Source organism: Alexandromys fortis, unplaced genomic scaffold, assembly GCF_014885135.2.
Source record: "Alexandromys fortis isolate MF-2015 unplaced genomic scaffold, M_Fortis_MF-2015_v1.1 scaffold_119, whole genome shotgun sequence".
NCBI lineage: Eukaryota > Metazoa > Chordata > Mammalia > Rodentia > Cricetidae > Alexandromys > Alexandromys fortis.
The window spans coordinates 3753913-3777750 of NW_026067991.1; the positions used below are offsets into that span (position 1 = coordinate 3753913).

Here is a 23838-nt window from a genome sequence, read left to right on the forward strand (position 1 = left end):
TTCATAACTAAGAATAACCCTCTATGTGTGATTTATTTGGGAGCTGGGTGGCAGGCCCCCCCCCAAAAGAGCAAAAACAACACACAACAATTAGATGTGACTGAAGGAAGGGAATCAGAAAGGTGGTGGCTGCCCAACAAATACCAGTCTCGACGAAAGCAAGCTTTACAAAGAGCTTATTACAGTACCAAGGCAGTGATTACACGTAAAGACCATGATATGATAGTTCCAGAGTCTGTCTCTCATTGGCTCTGTGCAGAACCCCGAGCACCGTAAGGCACTGTTGCTTTGAGAACACCAGTCGTCTTCATCTTCTCATTAAACAGTAAGCCTACCCAAATAAGCTTCCCAGGCAGCTTTTCTGTACACCTCAGCTGCTTCCAGCCGGTTGGATGCTGCAAGTATTCCCCGGCCTACAATGATGACATCAGAACCCCGTTTGCCAATCACTTCTTGAGGACTATTGTACTGTTGGCCGAGGTGATCCCCTGTAGAGAAACAAAAACCATTTACCATAATGCAAACTTAGGAGGTAATGGGACTCACTGGGTCAGTCCAAGATATTAAGGTAAATCCAGAGAACATTTACTGCCATACACCTTACTATTCATAACCCTTTCTGCTACAATCCCAAGATCTCAGACCCTAATCCTTTGCGCTGGCACTGAACTCAGAAATCCTAGTGCTGGTATTAAAAGCATTTGTCACCATACCTGATAAGATTTATTAATTTCTGTTGTTGTAGAAATGTTACGTTAAATGGGTTTTGATGCTTTTGATTCTGAAAGCCTATGCTAACATGCGATCTGGTGAAAGAATCAGAATCGCAGGCGCTGACACAGCAGTCAAATGCGGCTGGCTTCGTGAGGCGCTGTGCAGCCATCTCAATGCCTCTCCAGCTGACAAAGGTCAGGACTATCATCCCTCTACTCCCCAGATCCAGAAGGGATTAGTTTAGCCGGCTTTACTATTTCCCTCCAAGGGTGCTGCTCCCTATTGACTGAAGCGATACTTCAAAACTGTTTCACAAACAGTAAAATTATGCATTTAATTAAAAAAATAGTTTACATACAGTGTTGGTCTGGAGCTGCCTAGTACATGCAAGGCCCCACTTTAGTCAGCTGGGACTAGTGGCCTCTACACTCAGAGGGTATGGTTGGTAGTGCACACTTTTAGTCCCAGCACTTGGGAAGCAGTTCCAGATAAAGAGATCCTGTGTAAAGACACCCGATACTAGGATGGAAGGGTTGAGAGAATGCAAAGACTTTAAAAAGTTCTGAGTTGTTGACTTCCAAGGTCACTTACTATGTGGTGGGCTATCTGCTCCACAGATGTCATGTGCATGCATCTGCATTCACTGGTTTTCTTCTGACTCCCTTTCTATGAGTGTTTAACTCAAAGCAATAGGCAGTGCTTTCCCCTAATGTGTTAAATACTATCTAAAATGATGTAGAAGGGATTCTTAGAAATACTCAACAGACATAAAAATACAAAGGCGCCCCCTGGTGGTAAACTACATGCACTTACAACAGAAGGTTTTGATGCCATGTTCCATTTGTAACTAGGAATACACCAGAGCTGGTTTATAAAGGATGAACCCCAGAACTTGTGTGAGCTAGGCAAGCACTCTACCAGCTGAGCTACACCCCTGAGTAATAACCAACCCCCCTGTATCTCCTTCAAAACTAAACCCATATATGCTGTGTCCTACAGTACAGTTATATTTTTTGTTGGCAGGCAGGGGTGGGGTGCTGGAAACTGAGCCTCATGGCAGCTAAGCACACACTCTGAGAATTACATCCAGCCCTTACACCCTAGCTTGCTCCTTTACAACTACATTTGAGACTGCTGAGAATTTAGGAGCCATAGCCGGGCACTGGCACATCAAAGCTGCCAACATTCGTCTGTTTAGCCAAGGTTTTCCAGACGTGCTGGAACACAGAACAGGCAGGATACTCAGAGCACCAACTAGGACATGCTAACCTAAAATACCAGGTTTCTGGTCAGCATGGTGGCACATGCCTTTAGTTCAAGCACTTGGAAGCAGAGTTAGGCAGCTCTCTTCAAGTTCCAGGGCCAAGTAACTTTCTAAAATTAAACTGCAAGATGTCGTACAAATACAGTACAGGCCAAAGGGCTCGCTCATTGTTCTAGACTAAGACAACACCACAGCATAGCGCTTTACTCTGCCATAACTAGTGAGCAAACTTACCTCCTGTTTCTAATTGAACTCCAGGGGTAAAGTGAAGAAACTCTGGTTTCATGCTCACCCGGGAGCCGGATATAAAGCCAATCACAAATCCACAGTGTTCCTCAGCAATCCCAACCTACACAGGATGTAATAGGCAGTATTACAAGAACACAGTAACAGAAAAATCAGCCCACGTTAAAGGTCCTAGAGATGAGCCCTCCCTCCAACAAACCACACTTGAAAAGAGCAGAACTTCCACAGTATGTGCATCAAACAAGATGCTGTAATTCTTAGGTGTAAACTGCCTGGAGATTCACCTGCTTCCAAGGATACGAGGTGTGTTTCACCATAGCTCTTGAAGATGTAGCTCTTTCTTCCTAAGCAACGCCCTTCCAGCACTTTCCCTCTTTAGCCCCTGCTCTTCACTGGCCTCCTCATTCCCATACCATTGCTCATAGGCACAGCAGGTCTGGCTTTCGATTGGTCATTGCCAGAGACTCTCACAATGACAGCCTTGCCGCCAGCTATTACCACCAGCAAGGGACAGCTTGTTCTTGAGACAGACCTCACTCCCAGACCTTTTATTTACTTTCAAGACCTGGGAAGCCAGTACTTATGACCCATTGAGGGTGGTTTTTTAAATTTACCATAGGGGGCTGGATCAATGGCTCAGCAGTTAAGAGTTCTGGTTGCTGCTCTTCTGGGGGACCCACACGGTAGAGCATAACCACCCGTATCTTCAGTTCCAGAGAATTTAATGCCCTCTACTGGCTTCTGTTGGTACCAGGAATATACTGTACATGTAATCAAAGTGTTACTGTGTTCCTTCAATTATCTACTTTCTAGATGACTATAGAAGTATAAAATTACCACAGGAAAATGGGAAGAGCAATTTACAATTCAACCATCTTCTTCTGCCTCAAGATGAAAAGACAAGCACAGGTAGAGATGTCTCAACTGTCTGTAGGACAATGCAACCCTTCACCCGCTACAAGATCAAAGAGTTCAATCCAACTGATGATGTTAAACTGTCAGAATAGCTGAATTGAGGTGGGCATGAGAGGTTGACCATGCAGCACACACAGACACTCTCCACTCACCCTACACCGTCACTTACTGCTGCTTTGGTGTAGTTCCCAGTGGCCAAGGAGCCGGAAGAGCTCATTTCCGCAATCAGCAGGCATGCTCGATGTAAAGGCAGGCCCACTTCCTGCAAGCCTTTCACAACGCCTGAGCCTGGCACCACATGGGCATTTACTACATCTGCCCAGGAAGCTATATTAAAGATGCCACCTAAGAAAGAATAAAAAAGATATTTGCTGTGATTGAAAGGACAAAAATGAAGTAATTGCTAGTTAAATTTCTTAGCCAGGCAGTTGTGCATGCCTTTAATCCCAGCACTTGGGAGGCAGAGGCAGGTGAATCTCTCTGAACTCGAGGCCAGCCTCATCTACAAAGAGAGTCCAAGACAGCCAAGACTATTTACAAAGAAATCCTGTCTCAAAAAACAAAACAAGCCAACCAAACAAAAAAAGATATTTGCTAATTTTCAAACATAAAGGTTAAAGAGTTGACTACTCTTAAGTACATTATCAGTGGGCCCATCTGTGGCTCCGTCTGTACTATGCAGCTGCTACCTGACAGCTGGGTGAGAGGTCAGGAAGAATTCTTGCTGCTGTCCTTGGTTTTATCAGGAACGCCGATGGGCTGTTTCTTTGTAGATTGAAGCTTGTGACTACCAATAAGGCTTATGCCACTAGGAGTTCTATGAAGATAGACATTCCCAGAGTACAAGCATAGTGACATCCTCAAATCTCTTGAAGATGAAATTTTCACCCTAGAGAGATTTCTCAGCAACTTTACCCTCTACAGGTTCCTTGGCTTTTCCAATCTTAAGAGGCAACTGCACACTTTTTTTTTTTTTTTTTTTTTTTTTTTTTTGAGACAGGGTTTCTCTGTGCAGCTTTGGAGCCTGTCCTAGAACTCATGCTATAGATCAGGCTGGCCTCGAACTCACAGCCTCCTGAGTGCTGGGATGAAAGGTGTGTGCCACCATTGGCCAGCCTGTTATGTTTTGTTTTTAAAGATTTATTATGTATACAACATTCCATGTATGCCCATACACCAGAAGAGGGCACCAGATCTCATTACAGATGGTTGTGAGCCAACATGTGGTTGCTGGGAATTGAACTCAGGACCTCTGGAAGGGCAGTCAGTGCTCTTAACCTCTGAGCCATCTCTTCAGCCCGGCCAGCCTGTTTTTAAGACAAGTCTACATGTGAAAACAGGTATAGGATTAAGTATTTCCCAGGCCATAAGCTGCTCTGCCTGTCTGATATCTGAAAAATAAAAGTGTATTAACACTTTAGGCTGCAAAAAATCCATCCTTTCCTATATTGGCAATTTTTAGCAGGGCCAAATCTTGTTTTGCCTACCCAGAACTCACACATACCCGTCTGACAGCAGTTCCAGTTTTTTTTTTTTTTTTTAATTTAAAGGGAACTGACAGGGATCTCAGTCCAAGATGGCTAAAAAGATTTGAACCTTGTCCTTGCAGGAGTATTCATTCCCCAGAGCAGCTAATACTGGAGTTTACACCCAGAGGTAGAGTGAAATTCCCTGCCTGAGAAACAAGTCAACAGAGAAAGCAGAATGGAGAACACAGCCGAGAGAGGGAAGGAAACAATGTTGAAGGTGTCACCTCACTGCCTGGATTCGACTGCACCTTTGCTGACTCTCCAGAGCCAATTCGCCTTCTCCCCCGTGCCCAGTCTATACTGGATTTCTGAACACACTTACCTTCATACTGCTTTTTTACTGTGTTTCCTATATCAGCAAACTTCCTGTCTTCAAATATTAAGAAGTCATGGCGCTTTGCCAGAGCTGCCAACTCCTCCATTACATCCAGAGTAAAATCATTCAGAATATCAACGTGAGTTTTGAGCATGCAGATGCTGGGCCCCAAGGTATCTGCTAGCTGCAGCAGCTCTCTGGCCTCTGATACATCAGCAGACAGACACAGATTGCTCTCCTTCTTCTGCATAAGCCTGAGAAGTTTTGAGGCAAGCGGGTGGACCCCGGGCAGCTCTGCTCGAGCACCAAAGCTGAGTTCTTTGCATGCTTTCTTCTCAGGAGGGGGAACGCCATTCTGATTAGCTGCTGCAAAAACGTTCTCCTGAATGAACCTCTTCACGCTCCCAACCATCTCGGCATCGATTTTTTTCTGCTGCTCGAGAATCTCCAGCATTTCAGACAACGTGCACACAGAGTGGAGGCGGATCCCGCGAGCCTGCAGCTTGTCCTTGCCGCCCTGCTCACGGTCTAGCAGCACAATGGCGTCAGTCACCTTCAGGCCCTCCTTCTGAAGAACTTCAACCGTTTCCAAAACACTGGCCCCACTGGTGACGACATCCTCAATGATCAGGCAGGTTTGCCCCGGATTAATCTCTCCTTCTACAAGACGCTTGGTACCTGAAACGGAAAAGCTTCAGTTGAAAGAAATATATAAAATGTTTCAGCTATCTCAAGACATATCTGGGCCTACGCTTACTGTGTACTTACAAAGAGTTACGATTCTTTAAATCTAACTTTCTGTTGATTTTTCAATGTGCCACACTGCTTCATTCAGTATCCTCAGTATCTCCAAATTACCAATTCTACAGAGAATGTTACAGTAAAACTGACAATTATCTTACAATGTAAATACTCATTTTTCTGAACAAACGAGGAATTTCTTGAAGACCACTTATAATGAAAAAGAGAATAAGTCAGTATCATCAATAAAATCATTCTTTCCCATCAATATTGATTACAAGTTTATCACTCATGATCAACTGGCAATTTAAAGTCAGGTGTGGCACACGCCTATTATGTTCATATACGGGAGGGCTGCTAGACCCTTACCATCAGCACATGGTCAGCCAGGGATGGGTGTGGGGGTGTGGGACACGCGTCTGGTGAAACCCTGCGTCAAACAAACAAAATAGGGGCCAAGGAGATGGCCCAGTGGTTAAGAACACGGACTGCTCTTACAGAGAACCTGGTTCGGTTCCCAGTACCCACACAACTGCTCACAACTATTTGTAACTGCGGTTCCAGGGGATCTAATACTCCCAGTTAGCCTCTGCTGGCATTATATGCATGCGATACACATACACTCACACAGGCAAAACACTCAAGCTGATTCAGATGGGAAACATTTCACCACTTTTTGGACACCATAACCACAATTATATAATGAGACTTCTCTACCCTTAAGCCCCACTATAATCCACAAATTGTTAAGTAACTCAGGCTCTTCTTGGCTTCATGTTCATTTTTGACACTCAATTTTATACTTTCTACTCCCTATTATTTTGAAACAAAATAAGCATGGGAATCATTTTTTTCATCAATCCCATTTCGTTTCTCCTCACCCTTTCTTGACAAATGGCAGGTTTCACTAAGTCTAAGACTGACATAAACAGAATACTTGCAGTTTTGTGAACACAGGAGGAAACAGACACATTCCTCATGGGCAGTTAATTTGTTTTTAGCTTTAAAATAGAATCAGAAAGTCACCACTTAACCCATGGCTAATAAATACACCCTCATCCTCCCCCTCACAATGCTGTGTGGGGCACATGTGTGGAGGTCAAGGGACCTGCAGTAGTGGTTCTCTCCTTCCCGCATGGGACCCAGCGCCCATACTCGGGTCACCAGAGTTAGCTGCAGGTTCTGCTACCTGTTGAGCTATCTCTCTCAACTCTCACAATTTTAGAAGCAAATCCCAGATACTACAGTTTATCTTAAAAGATCTTTTTTAAAACTAACAAAGTATTACCAAATCAATACAAACAAGCAAAAATCCCATTAATTTTTGAATATCATTAAGTATCAACTCCAGTCCTGATATTTTTAGGTTGATATTTCAGATTTTAAAGTAAACTACTTGATACTCTACTGTTATGGACCCCAACAAAAAATATGTTCCCAAGGGGTCTGAGTTTAGTAATCTTCTTCACAACTGCATGCATTTAAATATAAATATACATAGAAGTATGTGTTCTTACAACATTTTGCTGATGAGGGAAGGGCCAATACAAAGGTCAGCGTTCACCAAGCACTCTCTCTCCTCCCCAGTCAACACAAAGCATTTCAGAATTACTACAGGAAGGATGTCTGGAGCTCGTCAACACTCAACAGCTCATCAGGCCTCTGAGGAGCTCTAGTAATCACCGGGCCCAAAAGAGAACAAAACCCTAGCAGGTTACACATTAACTTGAGGCTTATGCTATTTTCCTTTTACCATAATCCTTTGTTTCCTTCCTTCTGATGAGCATGGGAATCTGATTGGTTGAGCAGATAACTGTAGCTAGTGGCAACGCTGTGTAAGGAACTCCACACACACTGTCAAAACTGAGCTCTGCATTTTTTGCCGTTTGGAATAAAATGTCTGCAACCTGTAAAAAAAAAAGGAACACAAACTTCCCATTACTACTACTACTTAGAATGTTATATGTGCACATAGCAGCGTGACGACAGAGAACACGCAAACTTCCACTCTTACTACTTAGAATGCTATATGAGTTGTGCAACAGCCTAACAATAGAGATGGAAATAAAGCCCCCAGGGAGTTTTTTTTTTTTTAAATCAAATCCTAAGATATAAGTAGACTAATTATAACAATTCACTGAGTATCTTAGCTCAGGAGAGAAGATATTAAGCAATTGATTTAGACCCATCATAATAATCTTGAAACCTGGCATGCAAACATAAACATGAACCCATTCAGCTAGATTCAGGACGACCTCTGGGGGCAACGTGAGGTGGCTGACCCCGAAGACCAAGGACACATCCCAGACTCCCCATTTTGCCGTGACTCTCTAGAAGCACGGCTGGTTCTATTTTCTGAAAGAAGCCTTCAATGAACACTTTCCTAAGTAAAGAGCCTACTGCGTGAAATACATTTTATCTTTTCTACATAAACCATTCACATGGGGGAGGGGATTTCAAGACAGGGTTTCTCTGTGCAGCTCTGGCCATCCTGGACTCACTGTGTGGACCAAGCTGACCTCCATCTCAGAGAGCCATTTGCCTCTGCCTCCCAAGAGCTGGTATTAAACTCAACCGCCATCACACCCGACCAAATCAACGTCTTAATTTCAGAATGCACACTCCCATCCAACACTCTCTTAGAGCTGTTCATAAACCAAGTTAGCTTTTCACAATATTTTATTCTTATGCTATCCATCACTTACTCTTGGGGGAACGGGCAGCTGTGTGTCCTAAACTCAAGTTGATTTCCCTGCCTCAACCTCCCACGTGCTGGGATTATGGGCAGGTACCACCCCATGCCTCGCTTCTTTCTTGTGTTTTTAAAATTCTGTCATCATTTTAAATTGCAAAGTGTGCGACTTCTAGTACTAAAATCCAGAAGATATCGAGAATGTTTTCATCATTACCTGTAATGAATGTGGGAAGGCGGCAGGTGTGGGTAGTTCACACCTGGCCTGGTTACTCACAACCCCACTGACACACAGGCATACACATAAAATGCTAGATAGATTATGAAAACTGGAAATTTAATGCTCCCCCCCATCTCACTATGTGCACAGAATTATTACATGCAATAATATGCAATACATATTTCCTCCTGTGGGCTTTTACTGATCTGTCATGCTTCTATACATGAAACTAAACTGATTTACATTTACATTAGTTGAAATTTTTTGTTTTTCAAGATAGGGTTTCTCTGTGAAACAGTCCTGGCTGTCCTGGACTCACTATGTAGACCAGGCTGGCCTTGAACTCAAAGAGATCTGCCTAACTCTGCCTCCCAAGTGCTGGGGTTAAAGGCGTGTGCCACTGCCTGGCTTAATAATTGAAATTTAAGCGTACCAAGTTAAAAAAAAAAAAAAAACTCACGATCTTAAGTCTGCTAGAGATTCTCTGGCACTATCATTTGTTTGGGCAAATACCTAAAACATAAGTCTGCAATCATAGAGTATAAGAAGAAATTTTGGAAATTTCTCTTTTAGTCAGATAAATATCATTTTCCTCCAACTGTTTATGAGTACATCAATTATCACTCATTATTAGGAAGTTAGAAGCATGCATACAATCTATTACTTTTCTGGGGGGTGAACATACCGAGAACACCTATACACATAAACTTCTTTTAAACTTAAAATGTTCATGAGAAAATTCTCGGTAATACAATTTCTCTGCACCAATGAGACACACCATTTCAAGATTCCTGAACGGCCGGGCAGTGGTGGTGCATGCCTTTAATCCCAGCACTCAGAAAGCAGAGACAGACGGATGGACCTCTGTGATTTTGAGCCGAGCCTGGTCTACAGAGTTCCAGGACTGGCTCCAGCTCCTCACTGCTATCTTAACAATCTTGGTAGGCAAATGGACCCGCCCAGTACAGCTGTTTTCTGCTTAGCCCGACCACCTGAATTTAATCTCTCAGCCCTCACGACACAGGGAGAGAACACACTCCTACAAGTTGTTTCTGACCCTCTCAAGAGTACCACGGCACGTGCACGCCCGCGCACACACACACATGCAATAAATAAACCTAATATAGTCTTCACGGTACTCAATCTTCACACGAAGTAACAACACTTCCACCCATCTACTCAGAGGACATCTGCAGATCAGCTGGCAGCTTGTTACGCTGGAAATGCATTATTTGACCGCTGACGTTGCGGCGACTCATATATAACCCACTCATGGTTTGAGAAGCGCCAGGTTAGAAAACTCTAACGTGTGCAGTTTACCCCTAGTAACCAAATAAATACATTAAATAAAAAATCTGCCCTCCTGGCATCCACCATGTGCCTTTAATTTCTTGCTACTGGCCATATACTACTAAATTGAATCCTTCGGCAGCTACTAATTTCTCCACCCGCTCGCCCTTTCCTTCCCCCCCAATTCTCACTTTCTGAGGGTTAGGTACACAGAACTCACTCAAGAACTTCTCCGCCTGTCAGAGCCCCACAGCATTTTCCGACTCCCGCAAAGCACGTGTCGCACGGGTCGGTCAAGAACAAGGTCCCCAAGAGCCCGACCGACGGCTGCCGCCTTCCGTGCTCCTCCACTGACTCTCCAGACCAGCAGGAGGGTGGGTCTGCCCGCCTGGTCCAAGGGTTCTCCTTCGTCCCCCCCAACTCCGGCCACACCCGCCACCTCCCGTTCTCCTTTCCCGCCACCCGCCACCCGCCACCCGGAGCCATCCTGTCCCTCTGGGCTGGCACCTGACTGAGGAGTCGCGGGCGGGACACGATGCCCCGCAGGTCGATGTAGACCGGGGAGGTGAGCCCGCTCTTGAGCACAAAGCTCCCGAACTTGAAAGCCTGCACGTCGTACAGCTCGGTGACCAAGAGGCCCAGAGCTTCGCTGGCGACCGCCATTCCCGCGCGCTCAGTTCGCTCTGCAAGCCCAGCCGCTCGGGGTCCGTGACGTCACCCAGAAGCCCCGCCTTTTCCGCCGCCCTTTCCGGCCTGGACTGCGGGGGTCTGTGCTTGTGCTAGCTGCTTCCTGGTTGGGGCGCTGTGCTTTTAATATCTGCAAGCTGGATTGATGCTCAGCTTCTCCGAAGGGAGTCTGTAGGCCCTGCTGGTTTTTTAATTTTTTTAATTAATTTTTTTAAGCTTAGCGTTTCCTTGAGTCATTCTCTTACCATAAGTATTATAGCAATTATCTTATCGTTGTTAGCCACACTTCCCTAAACTCTTCCAGAAAAGTTCGCTATGACAGTGCTTGTGACTCTTCTTGAATTAACTTCACAACAGCTGGCGTGGGAGAGTTGCACAGAAGTTTGCACATAGAACTAAATATAAAGCGGGTCATTGTACACTCTGGTGCTGGCAAAGAAACTGCTTATTCAACCCTTACACCATCTGAAGTACTCAGGATAAAGAAGGGTGGCAAGGGGGTTAGGGAGGATGAACTGACAGTGTCAGGCTGTCTGGAAGAATAATGTTGGGGAGTTCGAAAACCCAAACATAATTGGTTTACAAATCCCTTCGCTGGCTATGGTGGTGCAGTCCTGTAGCCCTAGCTACTTAAGAATCTGAAGCAGGAAGATTGCAAGTTCAAGGCTGACCTGAGTGACTAGTGAGACTCTGTCAAAAATAATAATAATTAATTATAATATAATAATATAAAAATTCCTTGACTATAATTGTCCTATTTTAATGAAAATACCCCCAATGGTACTTATCAAACCAATTCTGAGATTTAATTTCTGTAGTCTTCGTTTTTTCTAAAGAGATTTTGCTGAACTGCCAGTGTGAAAATCTATATTCCTGTGTTTGTTTTGTGTTTGAAACAAGGTTTCCCTGTGTAGTCCCAGCTGGCCTACACTTAACTATGTAGACCAGACTGTCCTCAAACTCACAGAGGTCCACCTGCCTTTTCTATCTCCTGAGTGCTGGGATTAATGGCGTTCACCATCGCATTTGTAAAACGCATAGTTTTGACTTGAGAAACAACTGTCAGGGCAGTAAAGCCTTGATTAAATAGACTTCGAATATTAAAACATTGTGTTCTTATTGCCAAATCAAAGCACGTTTCACCTTTGGGTGCTGCTAATTGACAGAGAACCGTAGCGTCACCTCCTCCCCACCTGTGCAGCACCGGGAGCCTTTGAAAGCCTGATCGGGCCTGTGTGGGTCCAACCACCTGAGAGGCATAAACCTGTGCAATCTAGCGGGAGGCTGTTCTCTCCTTCACTGTGCAGTCCTGTGGATCAAACTCAGGTTCTCAGCCTTGGCAACAAGCGTTGTTGTCTGCTGGGCAATCTTGCTGGTCTACTAATGGGATTTTTTTTTTTTAAAGTTTGCCAAAAGCTTTCAAATATTTGGGAAGAGAGAGAAAAATTACTCATGGGGGGGGTGGGCAGGGGACAAAGGACAGGAGTTTCATTAGAAAAAAAAAAGTCAAGAGCCAGTGAGCTGGCTCGGTGGGCAAAGGGACTTGTTACCAAGCCTGATGACCCGAGTTCCATCTCCTGGCCCCACATGGTGGAGAGAATCAGCTCCTACAGATTGTCTTCTCACACACACAGACACTGTGGCTCAAACACACACACGCATAGAAAGAGATGCGATAAGATTTTTAAGGGGGGAGGAGACTAAAAATAGTATCTTCAGTATATTATATTTATAGGAATGCATAACATGTGAAATGTACATTTTGAAACTTCATCCACAACTTATAACGTGTACTGCAGTAATCATAACAAGACAGCAGGTCGGCACTTTACAACATTACACGGAAGGGATCCTGACTTACAAATAAAATATTTACAACCTACCTTTACAAACCAACATTGTGTGCATACAAAATGAACAACTGCAGGAAGATTTAAAATAATAAAACAACCAAAACCCCAAACCCCAGAAGATACACTTAAGGCAGACCAGCAAGACACTGAAATAATTAAGGCTGTGGAATTCTTCTGCACCTTGAAAATATAGAGCTATTTACCAATACTGCGGAGTGATTTTGAATCAACTGTCACAAGCCTGGTGGAAGTAGGTACTTATATGTATATGTGTAATGGTCCCTATGGGAAACCTGTCCGCTTATGAATAAGGCCTTTTAGCTGAATGGCCAGAGGAACCCACCACAAATTCTCAAAAGACTTTGGGGGAAGGGGTCACTCAAAACCATGAAGTGTGGGCACGGTTTGCAAATCAGATATTAAAATTCAAATATAGGTTGGGCATGATGGCATATGCCTTTAATCTCAGCACTTGGGAGGCAGAGGCAAGAAGGTCTCTGGCCAGCCTGGTCTACAGAGTGAGTTCCAGGACAGCCAGGACTACACAGAGGGACCTTGCCTCAAAACAACAACAGCAAAAATAAAACAAACCACACACACACACACACACACACACACACGAATTCAAATATAGAATTCTGAGTAAACAGAATCACATAAATAATGGTCCCAATGTGTTTCATAATTTGTTCGTTTGGCCATATGGACTTCGAAAGACATCAAATTAGTTCCCACGTGAATAGACTTCTCCACGTATTATCTCTAAGGGTTTTGAATGGTCCTAAATGGTTTTCCAGTAGAAAAACTGACCCACCTGGGCTGCCTGCAAATGGATAGATTTCTGCATATGAGCAATCACATATACATACATATTATACACTATATACATGTACAGATGTACATATATCCATATTTGCCAACAGTTTGCCCTTAACTGCTGCTGTTCTCTGCATAAATAGCATTCTCAAGGGTGTGTTTAGTTTTTCACAGTCTTCCTGTTTGTCCCTCTTCCAGTTTTATTTACTTCCTCACAGTAGTCTGAAGTTTGGCAGAAACAGAAGTAAAAGCATCAGGGGTATAAAAATAAAAACAAAAGAAATTGAACACAGAGGTGATAGTTATGGCTTAAGTTAGTAGGAGAAGACAAATACTTTGTTAATTTCAGGTTCATAGCCACAGTCTTTGAGGTCACAGTAATGGTCTCCAGGGACTCCAGGATTTGAACTTAGTTCTTGATGGAAGCGGGAAAACCTCCTATCCCTGGACTGGCAAATTGGCTTGGTTAAATTAATTCTCAGGAATTCCAAGACTTGCTATTTACATGTTTTCTTGCTCTTCCCCGTTCGCTGAAGGAGGTTTATCTGACTAAACTGTTAGGTTGATCGTTTGGATAAAGACGAAACCTGACCACAGTTTGGAATTTCTTAACAAACAGACTGATAGGAAAAGACAATAGCCTGGGAGCGCTAATTTTAGGCTTTTTTTAGTTAATATCTCTTAAAGATTAAAGCACTGCAGTAGAATGACTGTATTCTCCTATAACTTCAACCTATATTAAAAAATAAGAGAAAATGTCTTTCATAAAAAATGTGACCATATAATATTTCTGTACTCTATTTCCATATAGATTTTTCATGAAAAACATTTCCTATCAAAGCATCTAAGTCTCTGGACAAATCCAGCCCCTCTGAGCTCTTTAGAATGAATGAGACAATGAGAGCCTTGCGGTTTTCAGAAAATGACTATCATAGTACCTTCTTTTCTGTTGGCGGACTCTATGTGAGCTTTGCCTTTAGCCTATCCTGGCTCTAATAATTCCTCCCCTAAAGGTATTTAGGTTTTTAAATAGCAAAGAAAACTCATGAGGTGCTTTTTACAAATAAATCTCTTGAAAGCTTGTATATGCTTGCCTCATCCAGACTCCATTGGAATGTTACCCAGGCAAGAAAGGAGCACGGTCTACATTCCTCAAAACTCACCCAGTACAATTCATGGGCTGCCGTAGGACCTGATGTGCGGGTACCATGCCTACTACAGAGACCCTTTGTGTTCAGTGTATTTCCCCTCTCTTGGGACTAGAGGAGAGAGTTTCATTTAACACAGAAAAATTACTTTGTACCATATTTTCTCCCTCATATTCTCACAGATTTATTTTTTCCAAGTTCTTTCAGATAGGCATGAAAAAAAAGAAAGTAACAAGTGACTCCCAGGCATGGAGGTTTGGCAACGAGAGAAGATTAGTCTCGAAAGACCAGAGCCAAAGCTCTCCTTCTCTAAGTCCCATCCGTCTTCCCTCTACCCCTTGCAAACCACTTGCCTTTTCTAGAAGATTCTTGTGAGACTCTAAAGAAACGAATTGTGACATGGGAGGGTGTTCGATCCTCGTGTCTGCCCTCCCAGTGAGGAAAGTAACTGTCTGGGTTCTTCACACAGTTTTTCTATATAGCTTGGGAAGAGAGGGAAGGGCTGGCTGTCTTGGAGGCATCAGATTCTCATGTCTGTCATAAGAAATACTGGAGAAAACAGCTTATGGACCTTCATGTCCTCGGCAGCTCTCCTAATCCTTTTCTGTAGATAAGCTCTTAAAGGGTGGAGATTATAAAATGAGACCAAATAACGTGTAGACGAGAAGCACCCGGAACTTCCAATAAAAAGCAATCGACAGCATTTAACCTCGTGAGTTTGTAAATGGTATCTGAAGATAAGACTGTGGGAAACTGGAATGTTCAAAGTTATTGTCAATAAAATTCTACCACTGGCAGTGTGTAGCACTTGAAGGAAATCAAAAATATTTTATAGATGTGTCAGCTAGGACATCTTCCTCAACATTCTTAAGAGATGAATGTTCTCTCTCCAACTCCCCAAATTCCATCTTATCAATGGGAACATGGGGCAGAAACAAGAAAGAATGAAATTTGGGATAGCTGAGATCAGTACTCAGAAACACCTGGTCCCGCCCTACATTCAGATGTTTTCGCTTAAAAGATATCTTAAACCTAAGGAAAAAATACTGCAGCATCAGCAAATCCAAATGCAATCGGACGTCTTCACTCCCCACCGCCCCTCCGAAAGGCACTACTATCTGTAAAGGCTTTGCAAAGCACAAAGCTGTGAGGCCAGCTTTCCCCTCAGCCTCCTCCACCCCCACTCAGGTTGCCGGTGGCTGGGAGAGACCTGCAGGATACATCACACATCACCAAGTTGTTCTTAGCAGTTTTTACCACATTCAGGTCTAAGTGGAGAGAAATCTGCTTCATTTGAAGCGGATGTAAAAGGCGCAAAACATTATTAGGTTTCTTAGCAGGATCGTGGGTTGGCCCTGATCTTTCCCATCACTCTGTATGTACCCCACCCTCTTAACATCAAACCAAGGAGCTAAAAATGATGAATACACGCCAAACGAGGAACCTGGGGGCTGGCAGTTCACTCGGTAAGAACAGCCGGGATGGGGGCAGGGGTGGGAGATTTTCTCTCCTCTCCCCTCTTAGTAACAAACCACCCTGCCAAAACAGGTGCAGGAGCGGGGCCCCGGGTTCTTCTTTATTTCCTAGCCTCCTCAGTGGGATTGTTCCTAATTCCCAGCTTGTTAGGGAGAATTCTTGAGCAGAAACCATCTTGTTCCCTGTTGGAGGGACCAGGTGCTTTTGTGGCTAGGGGCCTCCCTGTTCATTTCAGTCCTCAAACTGTAGAAAGTGTGTCCCCTCTCTCTCACGACCTCTCCGACACTTGCCCTGTTCTAACGGCTGTACTTGGGCTGCCCCTCTATCCTTTCCTGTACTCGAGACGACTCCATGCAGCCCCACATCTGGACCACCCCAACCCTGACACAAGTGTGCTGTGAAAACTTTGGCTCTGCCTAGCATTCTGTCACCTCACAACGTGCGTTTCAGTATGGCCTTTCTGTGGCATCTGAACGTCACTGTCCTGGGCTCTTTTCCTCCCTAGCAGAAACTCAGCCAGTCATAACAATCCCAAGTGACGCCACAAGAAGCCCCTCTCTCAAGGCAGCCATAATGGACAGAACAGACCTGGCCATGTCACTTTCTGGGTCTCTGGAGTCCTCAGAGGCTGCACTTTATCCCACAACAAGCCCTCTGGGCCCAGGCCTTCCTCCCTCACGCTACACTTCATCATAAAGACTTTAGTAAGCATGTTTTAAATACCATAGCATATGCTTTTATATGTGTGTATACATCATGGTTTAGGTGAAGAATGTGGAGGGTTAGCAAGCTCTGTGGGAGTGAGGCTTGATGACCCAGGGCCACCCGAAGACCAGGAAACTATACAGTCAGAGTCGGTTTCCACATATTTGGTTAATCCCCCAAATACTAGGTGCTAGCTAATCTTATTGCTTTTGCTTTCAACTAATTTATTACTCTATAATCTCGGATGAGATGAGATGAGATGAGACGGAGGGTGGGGGATGAGTAATTTGGCTTTGAAACCAATGGGGGTGGGTGGGGCAATGACGAATATTACAATTCTCTATTTCCATCATGGGAATACGTGTTTTTATACAAAAAGTTCAGACTGTTCCCATCGTTTCTTCTTGAAATAGTTAAAACAGTTTTGCAGCTTCCTTTCCCTCCCGATTCTCCAATTGCACTTTGTGCTACACGATTTCAGGTTCTCAATCCCTCTAGCAGGAGAGACACGAGGACATGAAGCCTGCTTTACACAAACACTTGAGTTATATTTTTAGAATATTATTTGCATAAAAGCATTTTTAAAAACACACTCTAGAAAACAAAGGGTGGATCATGTACAAACACAAAGTAACAAAAACTCCCCCATCCCCCTCCAACAAAAACAAACAAACAAACAAACAAACAAACAAAAAACAAACCAAAACCCATGAAGTGCCCTGGTTAATTTGTTTTCCCTCCAGAGGGCCCCGGGCAGTGAATGATCCGTGTGTGGAGAAAGCAGCATTGGCCTCAAATGCAGTTCATCCTTTTAGTCCAGAGACGTTGGTGGCTGTGTGGTGGTTAGGTATTGCTATCCCAGTTAAGAACCCATGCTGTGTTAGAGTGCTGGGTCGGGCTTTGCTCCATGGCTTGAGAAAGGACTTAGGACTAGCCTTTAAAAGGCTTATATGGCTGCCTCCTTTTGGTAAGCACCCCGAAGCTTCATGAGGGGTTAGGAATAAAGCGTGCTAACTTTCTGGAAACCGTATTCTACAGCCATGCGGCCAGAAAGAACTGCTACGTGGCGCACAGGAACTGTAGGAAAAGTTTCTATGTGCCCTTTTGTATGGTCTCGTGATTTCCATCTACCTACGTCAGGCCTGGTGTGGACATAAAAAACAACCCCCAACTCTTACTAGATTTGGACCTATTTCCTGGCTTTCCCACGGGAAGAACTCTGTAACCTCTCTTACTCAAACAACCCATGATGGAGGGGGAAAACATCTCATTCACAGATCTCAAAAGGGTCACATTGCTTTCTCTTAATACACAGGTTCTGATAAAAGATTTCTATACAAGATTTATAAAATGCTCTAAAAAACTTGTCGTCTAATTGTGCTTAGTCAAAATAATGCAATGCTTCGGTAAATAAATTACTGTCTTAACGGGAGCACTCAAAGTTACCTAGGATTGATTTCATATAGAACTCTATATTATAAAACTCTGAAACCTGAATGGGATCTAGTATACTGTATGTGTATATGTATCCTGTTAAGAAACTATATCTAAGCCATCTAAAGCAGAATAGTTGACATCTCTGTTAAATAGAACTTTTAGTGTAAATTTTCAACCGAGTCAGAAACCGACTATCCTCCTCACGGTGGGGTGGGCGGCTTGCCCACTTAACCACCCATTTTGGAATGTACAGTTAACATTTTCTACTGACTACTATCTTGTCAGCCTTGCCCTTCCTCTTTAATACTTCCCGCAGCTCTGCATGTTTACTTCTTCGGCAGAACCTTCTGGAATGCTCCTGGGATTAGGGTCACTCTTCTGCCACTCGGACCCCGCGGAACCACAGACAAGGTTTAAGGGAACCACCTCTCAATACAGAGAACCACATGGAGTGAAATGATGAACACAGCTATTTACAGACACTTTCAGTCTTGCTTTGGTTCACACCGCACTTCTATGTGAAACCTCGGGGGCTGGGGGATGGCTAGGTCCCTTGGTTCACTCTATTGACGATGTAACTCTTGACATTGGGAATGGGCCGCACGTCGTTCTGGTGCTTGCGGCGCTCTATGAAGCAGGCCAGGCGGGAGGTGTCCAGGGGGATCTTGGAGTAGCTGCCGTTGTGGGGCTGCAGCCACGGATGCTGCAGGCACGTGGCTGCCGTGGGCCGCCTCCGGAAGTCTTCCTGCAAGATGACGTTGATGAAATCCCTGGCGGCGTTGCTCACACCACAGAAGTACTCATGAGGGAAGCTGAAGTCCACCCTGCACACATTGATACAGGTCTCCTCTTTGCTCTCATCTAAGAAGGGGGAGACCCCACTAAGCATGACATACGTCAGAACCCCGATGCTCCAGATGTCTGTACTCAGAGAGACGGGGATGCCTTGGATCACTTCTGGGGCAGCGAATTCCGGATTCCCCAGTAGATGGTGGATGTGGAAGTGGCCTGAGATCTGGACAGCATCTTCCAAGTCGATGAGCTTCACTCGAGGTACTGGGATCCGGAGGTCAATGAGCAAGTTTTCAGGCTACAGGAATCCAGGAAGGCAGGGAGAAAAGAGGCAAGATCAGGTCTTTGCTGACTACCAGATGGAATCTGTTAGCTAAATAGGATTCTGCTGTTCTTCAGTAAGCTTGTGCATGTGGGATAATTCCCTATGCAAAGGCAAAGGAGGCTTCAAAGCATGGCATTGAATTCGCTAAGCTCTGAGTTTTGGTGGTACTTTAGATAAGTTGTTTGGCAGTGAAAATTGTGCCTTTGGGGGAAGGGTACAGGGCTAACTATGTATTTCTGGCTGGCCTGGAACTTACGGAGATCTACTACAGTCTCTGCCTCCTGACTGCTGGGCTTCAAAGTTTAGGTCCCTGTACCCAGCCTATGCTTCCCCACCCTAGTGTTAAGGCTCCAACCCAGGGCCTTAGGCATGCTGAGCAGGTGTTCTGCCACCAAGCCACGCGTTATTCCAGAATAGCATGCCAACCTTTGTTTCTGTAATGAATCAAGAAAATAAATAGCCTTTTAAGAAAACAGAAGCTTTTTGTTAAAAACAAAATTTTCTGGGCAGTGGTGGCAGACACTTTAATCTTAGAACTTGGGAGGCAGAAGCAGGCAGAGCTCTGAGTTCAAGGCCATCCTGGTCTACAGAGTGAGTTTCAGGATGGCCAGGACCAGAGAAACCCTATCTTGAAAGAACAACAACACAAAAACCAAACCAAGGAAAAAGAAAAAAAATACAACTGTACATTCCTCAAGTTAGCCTCTGCTATTTTGCTGCAGCAGGTGCTGATTTTGCATTACCTTTATATCCAAGTGTGCCACCCTGCAGTTATGGAGGTACTGCAGAGCTTCCATGATGTCTCGGATATAGAAAGCTACTTTCTCTTCCATCAGCTCATCATGATTCATAAGGTAGTCCAAGAGTCGGCCGTCATCCATCCTGAAAACAAGGAGGTGGGTAAAAGGCTGCTTGGGAGGAGCAGAGAATCGGCCCATGGAGAAAGCTTAAAAAGCTCTAAGATGTCTCTTATTAATGGAGATTGGCATTACAACACACACACATACACACACACACACACACACACACGTCATGGGATATTAGTTGAGGATGGGTTACATTGATTTATGCTGTGGAATATTTAATGATGCAAAGATGTGTTGGGTTCTTTTATGTTGCATTTGTTTAACTCTGTGAAGCTGTGTTACTTTGCCTGCTTAAAATACCAGATTGGTCTACTAGAGAGCTGAAGGGCCCATAGCTAGGCAGGAGAAAGACAGTTGGGGTTGCCAGGTAGAGAGAATAGATAGAAGGAAAAAAAGAGAAGGGGGGTGAGAAAAGAAGGAGAAGAGGATGCCAGGGGTCAGCCACCCAGCCACCCAGATACCCAGCCACCCAGCCACCCAGCCACAGAGTAAGAAGGAAAGAAAGGTAAATAGAATAGAGACAGGTGAAAACACAGAGACAAAAGGTAGATGGGATAATTTAAGAAAAGCTGGCTAGAAATAAGCCGAGTTAAGGCTGGGCATTCATAAGAAAGAATAAGTCTCTGTGTGATTATTTGGGAGCTGGGTGGTAGCACCTCCCAGAGTAAAAGAGTAAAAAAAACCCAAAACCTAAAACTAACTAACTACACACGTATTTCAGAGCCCAAAGTGAGTGCCATGTTCAGAATAGAATGAATCACGTTACAAATGTGTTAAGCTCACCAGAAATCCTTAGAACCTTGCTTACAGAATGTTGACTTTAAGGTCTAACTGGCTTTAAGGTTAGGATGAGGGGAAAAAAATCAGTGCTTATAGTTAGCCTCATCTATGTTAAAAAGTATTTTCCCTTTTGACATTTTTAGATGGGAGAAATGTGAAGTAGGGTAAGTTTTGTCTTGGCATATTTAATTTCTTCTTAACTCCTTGGCCTTTCTGGACAGCTTGCCAAATTCTAACCACTGCCTGGGAAAGTGGTAAGTGGAGCCAGTCATGTGCAAATTTGAAGTCTGGTTCTTCTACTTCCCAGATGGTGGCTGCAGGTGATCATTTAATCTCTCTGTGTTTTGGCTTCCCTGAAGCACCCCATCTTTTAAAGTGGAAATAGCAACAGGACAGTGACATCAGCGACATCAACAACAAAATAAGATCTGCTTCTTTGTCAGCCTTGTGCAAGAACCCAGCAAAGCAATGAGGAATTAACACAACCCTGGTGTAAGAAAGTGATTATGGTAACTGAATGACAATGGCTGCTTTAGGCTCAGGTTTGAATACTTGGTCCCCAGTTGGTGTAATTGTTTGGGAAGGACTAGGAGATGTGGCCTTGTTGGAGGAAGTGTATGGCTCTGTGTGGGCTTCGACGGTTTCAGAAGTCTATACCATTCCTAGTTAGTTTTCTGCCTTGTGCATGTGGATCAAGAGGCGAGTTCTTAGCTACTGTTCTAGCATCGTCTGCCTGCTGCCACGCTCCCCACCATGACGGTTATGAACTCTAACCCTCTGAAATGGTAAGCCCCCAGAGACTCTTCCTTCTCTATGTCGCCTTGCTCATGGTGTCTCATTCCAGCAATAGAGAAGTAACCAAGACCGTGCTCAGTAAACGGCAGCTATCTCCAGGCTCCCTGTGCCCTTTTGCAACAAGAAGTGATCAAACGCTTTAGGGAGCAATGAGTCATTTGAGACACATCTCAGGAAATGCCCACATCAAGGAGTGTGAGCCAGGGTAAGAATAACTTCCAACCCCATCTGAAACCTGCCTGACCGTTTTTATTTTCTCTTCTAGTTTGTTCCTTGCTGAGACTATTCTACTTTCTTGACAGGAGAAAAGGATGGAGACCCTGGAAAGTTCCCTACTTTCCTCTGACCTGCTAGGTATGAGGTGGGAGAGGACAGGACAGAGAGGAGTGGCACTGGGTTCACTACATACAACTCCCAGAGATACTTGCCGCAAACAAGGGGAGCATTTACAGCAGCGCTGCTCCAAGCCCACAGAGCACCAGCCGCCCCACCCATCTTGGAGCTCTTCGCTAGTCTTCATCCTTCCTAGACCAGGGAATCGAATTCTCAGTTGCCTGGAGGAGGGTTCCACCAGCCACCCCTACTGACCATACAGGAGACCTACAGGCAGAGCAAGATTCAGGGCATGGTCTGCTCAGGCCTTGCTTTCTCACACATCTTCCCTGATGGTCACACCTAACAAAGACCTGTTGTATGTTCTTGTAGCTCTGTCTAATGTATGATCCCTAGCATCTCCCATGCTGTATTTAAAGTATTATTTATCTCTTGGTCTTAACTGTTGGATTTATGGCCTCAGAGGATAAGAGCTGTGTCTTTCTAAGGATAATTATTATCTAGATAATCTGCCATTCCTGGAATGTCTTGGAGGGAAAAGTTCCACCCTGAAAGAATAGGGTAGTGGGGGGGGGGGCATGACTATTGACTGAAGGACAAACTCCTGTCGTTCCAGCTCCACCCCGTCCATCGGCCTTCCTCCAGTAAACTCTTCTCAAGTGTCATCAAGCCCGAGAGTGCGCAGTAGGAAGAAAATGAAATGTAAGTGAGAAACGAGTGTAGATTACAGCTAGGGAAGGGAAGTAAGTTCTGGCGCTCTACAGTATGGTGACCAGAGTTACCAACGTGAACTGTGAATATATTTCAAATAGCTAGAGAAGAGGGTCTTTTTTTAAAAATAAATGTTTTTGTTGCAAAGAAATGATGGATGTTTAAGATGATGGATATGCTAATATCCTAATTTGATGACCACATCGTGTATACATGCAATGAAACACTGTACCTGATAAATATAAACAACCAAATAAACCTTAGGAAAATAAGAAAAAGTGGAGTGAGAAGATGTGGGTTCAGGGCCACACTCATCTGGACTTTTGTCGGGCTAGCGGTAAAGACCTTCTCTAGTCTCTATTCTTGGTTTTCTAGTCTGTAGAATGAGACTACATTTACATAAGACAGGAGGTGAAAGGCTTATGTAGCACTTTGTAAACCATAAAACATGGTGAAAATGTAACTCTTGTCCATTAATTGTGGGCAGCGGACAGCCCCAGCAGATGGGGACCCCTTTAGAGATAAGACCCCTGTACTCACAGTTCCAATATCAGGATGTAGGACGTGGGGGACTCGTAGGTGTCATGGAGAGTGACATACTGGGGGTGCTGCAGGTGCTGAAGCAGAGCAGCCTCGTGGGCAGCCTGTTCCTTCTTCTTCATTTTCTTGCTCACAAATTTCACAGCAACGTCTTTGCGGGTAGCTTTGTGGATGCATTTCTTCACAATAGAGAACCGGCCTCTGTGAGACAAAAGGGGGGAAGGTTATCCAAGGTTCATCAGTCAGCGGGGGGGTCATTTACCAGAATATGTTATGGTGCGTGCATGCGTGCGTGCATGTGTATGTGTGTGCTCAAGCATGCGTGTGTGTGCATGTGCATGTGTATATGTGCTCGAGCATGCTGTGTGTGTACGTGTGCATGTATGTGAGTGCTCAAGCATATGTGTGTGCAGGTACATGTGTGCTCAAGCATGCGTGTGTGTGCTTGCAACATGTGTGTATGAGTGTATGTGCTTGGGCATGCGTATGCATATGTGTGTTTGTGTGTGGATGCATGTGCACATGCTTACTTAAATTGCCGAGACAGTAACATCATACAAGTTGAGTGTCCCTAATCCAAATATCCAAGGTCCAAAATGCTCTAAAATCTGACAGCTTCAGGCAAAGGTGTGCATGAAATATGGATG

At 44.3% G+C, this 23838-nt stretch overlaps 2 protein-coding genes across 9 annotated transcripts in view; both read right to left on the bottom strand.

Annotated features, from left to right (window-relative positions):
* Nucleotides 1-10650, bottom strand: Umps (uridine monophosphate synthetase). 2 transcript variants are annotated; one of them, XM_050159894.1, is made up of 6 exons: nt 10435-10650; nt 7479-7632; nt 4991-5662; nt 3309-3484; nt 2213-2327; nt 1-488 (listed from the first exon to the last, which is right to left on the bottom strand). In XM_050159894.1, exons 1-6 carry the CDS (start codon nt 10588-10590, stop codon nt 319-321), a joined length of 1443 nt encoding a protein of 480 aa, XP_050015851.1. In that variant the 5' UTR covers nt 10591-10650; the 3' UTR covers nt 1-318. The 2 variants fall into 2 exon arrangements, with proteins under 2 accessions (XP_050015851.1, XP_050015852.1); XM_050159895.1 differs by lacking the exon at nt 10435-10650 and adding an exon at nt 6095-6155 and having other exon boundaries at nt 7479-7616.
* Nucleotides 10651-17139: 6489 nt separating this feature from the next.
* Kalrn (kalirin RhoGEF kinase) overlaps nt 17140-23838 on the bottom strand; it is a 603131-nt gene continuing 596432 nt past the window's right edge. For all 7 annotated transcript variants that reach the window (XM_050159714.1, XM_050159713.1, XM_050159712.1 and 4 more), the window contains 3 exons: nt 23192-23392; nt 19910-20048; nt 17140-19139 (listed from right to left, as the gene is read on the bottom strand). In XM_050159714.1, the coding sequence (XP_050015671.1) occupies nt 18594-19139; nt 19910-20048; nt 23192-23392 (886 nt within the window). In that variant the 3' untranslated portion in view covers nt 17140-18593. The remainder of the gene's footprint in view (nt 19140-19909; nt 20049-23191; nt 23393-23838) is intronic.

What these genes read in the sequence shown, in the direction of transcription:
- Umps (XM_050159894.1), bottom strand. Translation starts at nt 10,590, where the DNA reads ATGGCGGTCGCCAGCGAAGCTCTGGGCCTCTTGGTCACCGAGCTGTAC. An exon ending in GAAGGAAACAAAGGATTATG is followed by an intron (nt 5,663 to 7,478) that starts GTAAAAGGAAAA and finishes TTTCCGTTTCAG; the next exon opens with GTACCAAGCGTCTTGTAGAA. An exon ending in AGTAAAAAAGCAGTATGAAG is followed by an intron (nt 3,485 to 4,990) that starts GTAAGTGTGTTC and finishes ATTCTTTCTTAG; the next exon opens with GTGGCATCTTTAATATAGCT.